General features: G+C 40.1%; 1 protein-coding gene across 1 annotated transcript; it reads left to right on the top strand.

Moving 5' to 3' along the window:
- The first annotated feature begins 5,793 nt into the window (after positions 1–5,793).
- LOC112504540 lies at positions 5,794–6,285 on the top strand. Its single transcript, XM_025108486.1, has one exon. It carries the CDS (start codon positions 5,794–5,796, stop codon positions 6,283–6,285), a length of 492 nt encoding a protein of 163 aa, XP_024964254.1.
- The last annotated feature ends 291 nt before the right edge of the window (positions 6,286–6,576 follow it).

Consider the following 6,576-nt stretch of genomic DNA (forward strand, 5'->3'; position numbering starts at 1 on the left):
GTTGAAAAAGTCGCGTACATTGCATTTTATGCAAGTTTTTCAAATTACGGTATGAATTCGATAAATTATTTGCACAATACTCAATAGGGAGGTTTTTGATAGGATGTTAAGCTTAGGAACTAAGTTTTGGACCTATTAGGAGTTGTTGGAGGTGTCGGAAATTTTTTACGGGATTCCGAACTCAAAATCAAAAATGGCAAAATTTCAAAGGAAAGCATAACTCGTACAAATATGAAAATTTCTGTTATTGAGAGGACTTTTATGGAACCTTTTTTCTGTAAATCATATATTATCTTGTTATGAACGCGTAGGCGAAAACCTTATCGAAAACGGAGTTTCGAGCGAAAAGTTATGCAATTTTTAGTGTTTTACGGTCAAAACGGGTACCCAACCGGGTCAAACCGACCCAACTCGCGTTTTAGACATATAAACACGAATTCAGCCCCAATTCTTCCCCATTTTTTTTTCTAAGCTTTTCTACTCTTCAAGGGAACCAAACTTCGGTGTTTTAGCAAGAAATTGGTGAAATTTTGCAAGATTATTGAAGGTGTTATTTAAGCATATTTTAAGGCCTTGGAAGTGCTTTCCAACCACTGAACGGGAGTTAGGATTCGAACTTTCGGTTTGGTTCCGGTTTGATCAACCGATTTCATTAAATAACATGGTCAGTTTATGTGGACATATGTGTGTACTTTGTTATTATATATGCTATGATGTTTTATTGTTTATCCATGATTCATGTTAGTTCTAGATTATCACCTCGAATTGTCTTATTGCTTGTATTGTCTTGTGGTGTGTTTTGGGCGCCGATTGTCGATATCCCATGGAGTCCGGGTGAGACAACCGGAGGGGCTGCCATACTCACTGCCCAGTGGGAGCCAGGGGTGAGTATATGACTTTGGCATAATCCGGAAGAAGAACGGCGGATTTGGTGCCAAGTCTTATGTTTGTGTGTGAAGTTAATTGGTATGTGACCTTGCTTGATCTCGAGTATGATGTTGATTATATTGATGTTCTTTTTCTATGTTGAACATTCTTTTGTGATTCCCACRTTCAAAGTAGGTTGTTGTAAAGGACATCATGTGGTACAACTAAGTTGTCGTGTTGTTATGCCAAAAAAATTTCAAGGCCTTCTTTATTTCGTAGTATGTACGCTTATATAACACATTGTAACCACATTTTTCACATAAATTCACTAAGCCATATAGCTTATCTTTTAGTGGTTTTAACTTTTCAGGGCAATTTGGCAAAGGCAAAAACAAGGTCGGATGATCGATTAGGGATTGACGTGTAAAGCCTACTTTTGAGTTTAGGTATAAGTTATACTTTTGGGTTGTYCATAGTATGTATATTCCGGGTAGACATGTCCCCGATGATTATGTTTTGTTTTTGTTAGCTATGTATTTATTAAGTCTTAAAATTATGTATTTTGGGTTGTAAATCGCTATCCCGTATCTTGAGGTTTTTGAAACTAAAATTTATTTAATGAAGGTTGGTAAGTGTTTGTTTCGTAATCGTGGTGTTACAAATATGGTATAAGAGCAATAGTTTAAGTGAACTAGGTATCCATAATGGTATCTAGACTTAAACTAGGCGTTGATGTTATATAGTAACTAGGCGATGATTTATACGGGATATGGACCATTAGGAAAGACCAAGGTTAGGTAAGGGACCATAAATAGGATACTATTTAATACTCTATATTTTAATACTCTCGCCATGTGTGCACCTTTTAGGACGATGGCTGATGATGATGTTGTTAGTCACACTCCAACAAACCCTAATGTTGGAGAAAACGATCCCGACCTCAACCTGAATGAGGATGCTACACCATTGTCTCCCCGTAGTGAACGCTTAATGAAACGACCTACGACTTTCGTTCAACAAACTTTTGAACATCATAAGCATGACATAGAAAAAGGGTAAAGAGAAAGAGCTGGGTGGTCTCTCAAAACCTAAATCTGAACGGGTCTCGTTTAAAAGCTTCCGAAGTAGTGGTGCTACTAAATTCACTGGACTCTCTGACCCGGTAATCGCGGTGCAGTGGCTTCAGAACACTGAAAAAGTGTTTCGAATTTCTTGATTGATGAATAAGGATAAAGCGAATTATGCTAGTGCAATGTTGACAGAGCATGCACTCACTTGGTGGGATGCAACTTTTGAATCCCTGACTGAAAATGAAHRAGAAAGCTTGACCTGGGAGTCTTTCAAGACTCGTTTCCTTGAGCAATTCTGTCCGATCGACTTGCAACGAAGGCTTGAGAAAGAATTCTTGGAACTCAAGCAAGGGAACATGTCTGTGATTGAGTATGAGACTCAATTTAATCGTAAGGCACGTTTTGCCTTACGATTCTTATCTTATGAACATGATTGAATAGAGCATTTTGTTGATGGTCTGAGGAGAGAAATCCGGGAGTTTGTTGTTAATCGTGATATTCCGAGTTTCAATAAAGTTGTGGAGTATGCTCGTCGCCGTGAACACGATTTAACGAAATTTGAGGAACCAACTTCTGAATCAAAAAGGCAAAGAACTGAAAGAACCTTGTCCGTACCTACTCAGCGACAATCTCGATCTTTCACTCCAAGAAGGAGTCAATCTCAAAATATTCCGTGTGCCCAATCACAAGTCTATTAACTTCAATCTAATGCATCACGTCCTTGTCAAAGATGTGGCAAAACTCACCAAGGGCGATGCCTTACTGAAACAACAAACTTGAAATGTTTTTGTTGTGGGGAAATGGGTCACGTTCGTGTAAACTGCCCAAAAAGAAATCGAGCATGTTATTCTTGTGGAGTATTAGGGCACCGACAATTTGAATGCCCCCGTATGAGGCAGGAAGAAAGTAAGGCGTCAATGCAGCAACCGGCGGTGGGTGGTGCTTCAAGTCAAAAGGAGGAGATACCGAAAGCACGAGCTCGAGCTTTCAGATTACCGCGGAGGAGGCTCGCAATGAGGCAGACGTCATTACTAGTATTTTCTTTGTTAACTCTAGACCTGCTTGTATCTTGTTCGATTCTAGAGCAACAAATTCTTTTGTATCGCAAGTCTATGTTCGTTATTTAGAATTTGTGCCAGTTATGCTTTCTATACCATTTACCATTGATACTGCTAATGGAGTCACTTTGGTAGCTGATAGAGTGTTTAGAGACTGCACTTTAGTGTTAGACGAACATGACTTTTTAGTAGATTTGATTCTTATGGATATCCGTGGTTTTGATGTCGTGATTGGTATGGATTGGTTAGTGAAGAACCGTGCGGATATCATTTGTTCTCAGAGAATGATTCGGGTACCAGTTGAGAATGGAGACTACTTATACATTTATGGGGAAAGACGTATAGGCGACTTGAAGGTAATATTTATGCTTAAAGCACGACGTTATATTGCTAAGGGTTGCTCTTCTTTCACGGCATATGTTTTGGATGCAACCAAAGAAATGAAGAAAACTGTAAAAGATGTACCAGTTGTGTGTGAATTTCAAAATGTTTTCCCTGACGACTTGCCTGGGGTATCGCCGGATAGGCAAGTAGAATTCCGTATTGATTTAGTGCTGGGTGCTGCACCTATTGCAAAGGCACCTTATCGCCTTGCACCAACCGAGATGAAAGAGATGATGAGTCAGTTGCAAGAATTACTAGATAAGGGCTTTATCAGACCGAGCACTTCCCCTTGGGGTGCTCCGATATTGTTCGTGAAGAAGAAAGATCGATCTTTTCGTATGTGCATCGATTACCGCGAATTAAATAAGGTAACGATAAAGAACAAATATCCATTACCGCATATAGATGACTTGTTCGATCAATTGCAAGGCGCAAGTTATTTTTCAATGATTGATTTGAGGTCAGGTTATCATCAACTTAAGGTACGTGAAGAGGATGTACCAAAGACAGCTTTTCATACCCGATACGGACATTATGAATTTCTTGTTATGCCATTTGGATTGACTAATGCCCCTGCAGCCTTTATGGATATGATGAACCGAGTGTGTTGTCCTATGCTTGATAAGTCTGTTATCGTTTTCATCGATGACATTCTGGTATATTTTAAGTCTGAGGCTGAACATGCTACACATCTTCGAGAGATGTTGGAACTATTGCGGAAGGAAACATTATATGCTAAATTCACAAAATGTGAATTTTGGCTTCGTCAGGTGCAATTCTTGGGGCATGTGATTTCTGGTGATGGCATTTTTGTGGAACCATCCAAGATTGAAGCTATACAGAAGTGGGAGCAACCCAAGAATGCTTCTGAAGTTCATAGTTTTCTTGGTTTAGCGGGTTACTATCGTCGATTCATATAGGATTTCTCAAAGATTGCAGTACCGCTTACTTCACTTACCCGCAAAGAGGTGAAGTTTGTATGGACTAAAGCTCAAGAGAAAGCATTTCAGACTTTGAAGGATTGTTTAAATCAGGCACCGATACTTGCTTTACCCGAGAGCAATGATGACTTTGTAGTATATAGTGATGCTTCTAAATTAGGTTTGGGATGTGTGTTGATGCAGCGAGGCAAAGTAATTGCATACGCCTCTCGACAATTGAAAGAATATGAGAAGAATTACCCCACTCATGATCTTGAATTGGCAGCCGTTGTGTTTACTCTTAAACTTTGGAGACATTCTCTTTATGGCACAAAGTGTCAGTTGTTCACTGATCACGAGAGTTTGAAATATATTTTCGACCAACAGACTCTGAATATGCGTCAACAGAAAGCTATGGAATTGATCAAAGATTACGATTGTGAAATTCTATACCATCCTTGTAAAGCCAATGTAGTGGCAGATGCGTTGAGTCAGAAGCCACACGGGACCAATATTTGCTATGCTATCACTCATGTGTCAATGAAGCCTACTCTTATCGATGATCTTCATAGGTAGCAAATCGAGGCATTAAAGCCAGAACACCTGAAGTTCGAACATATGGTTGGTTATGTAGACTCCTTATCTGAAGAAAAGCGTGGTCTCAAAGTCTTTAAAACCCGAATTTGGGTGCCGAGACTTGGRGGTTTGCGAGAGCTTATTCTAGAGCAAGCGCACAAAACACGGTTATCTATTCATCCTGGAGGTACTAAAATGTATCATGATCTACGTTCAGACTATTGGTGGCCTAGGATGAAAGCTGATATCGGTCGTTATGTCAAGAAATGCATCACGTGTTTACAGGTAAAGGCAGAACACCAAAAGCCGTATGGGAGTCTACAACCTTTGGAGATACCTGTGTGGAAATGGAAAGAGCTAACCATGGATCTTGTTACAAAGTTGCCTAAGACCTCTCATCAGTATGACAGTATTTGGGTTATCGTAGATCGCCTGACAAAGTCTGCTCATCTTCTTCCCGTTCGGGAATCATATACGATGGGTCGGTGGGCACAACTTTATGTTGATGAGATCGTTGCTCGACGTGGTGTACCCTTGAAGATAATCTCAGATCGTGACGCTCGGTTTACTTCTACCTTCTGGTCTGGATTACAGCGGAAACTAGGAACGCGGGTGGCATTCAGTACCGCGTATCACCCGTAAACTGACGGGCAATCCGAGCATACCATTCTGACGTTAGAAGACATGTTGCACGCTTGTGTCTTGGAGTTTGGTGGGAGCTGGGATACTCATTTGCCTCTGGTCGAGTTTTCGTATAACAACAGCTACCACGCGACAATCGGTATGGCACCTTTTGAGGCTTTGTACGGACGTAAGTGTCGTACGCATCTATGTTGGAAAGAAACTGGAGAAAAGATGCTTGCTGGCCCCGAGCTCATTCAAATTACTCACGCCAAGATTCAAGTGATTCGATAGAGAATGAAAGCTGCACAAGATAGACAGAAATTGTACGCAAATCACCGAAGAAAGCCAATTGAATTCTCAGCTGGAGATCTAGTAATGCTGAAGGTTTCTCCATGGCGTGGGGTACTCCGATTTAGAAAGCAGGGTAAGCTTAGCCCTCGTTTCATTGAGCCACTCAAAATATTGGAGCTGGTTGGAAAGCAAGCGTATCGGCTTGAGTTGCTAGAAGAACTCACAGGTATCCATCATATTTTTCATGTTGCTTATCTAAGAAAATGTCTCGGTAAACACGAGGAGGTGGTGCCATTAGTGGAAATCAAAGCAGACAAGAAATTGAGATACATTGAAGAACCCGAGGCTATCTTAAATCAACGAACGGTGAACTTGCACAACAAGGTTGTGGATCTAGTGTTGGTTAAGTGGAAACATCATCGTGGGCCAAATTGGACTTGGGAGAATATAGAAGAAATTATGGCGAAATACTTGATACTGTTCGAGCAACGATGATTCGGAGGACGGAATCTTCAAGAGGAGGAGGTATTTGTAACATCCACCTATTTAAATATGCTTAACTAGTAATTATAAGCATACCTTATGTGTTATTTTTTTAAAAAATTAATAAATTTGCTAAAATGCTAAAATGCTAAGTATACTAGTGAGCTATAAGTAGAACTCATAATTGGAATGAGATGTATAAGGTAAGATTGGTGCTAACACCTCACAATTGACATAATTAGATAATGTGAGGGTTCAACATACAAAGTTCATTGCATACATGATAGTTGGGTAGGTATCTAG

Source organism: Cynara cardunculus, unplaced genomic scaffold (assembly GCF_001531365.2).
Source record: "Cynara cardunculus var. scolymus isolate 2C unplaced genomic scaffold, CcrdV1 Un_Scaffold_5940, whole genome shotgun sequence".
Classification (NCBI taxonomy): domain Eukaryota; kingdom Viridiplantae; phylum Streptophyta; class Magnoliopsida; order Asterales; family Asteraceae; genus Cynara; species Cynara cardunculus.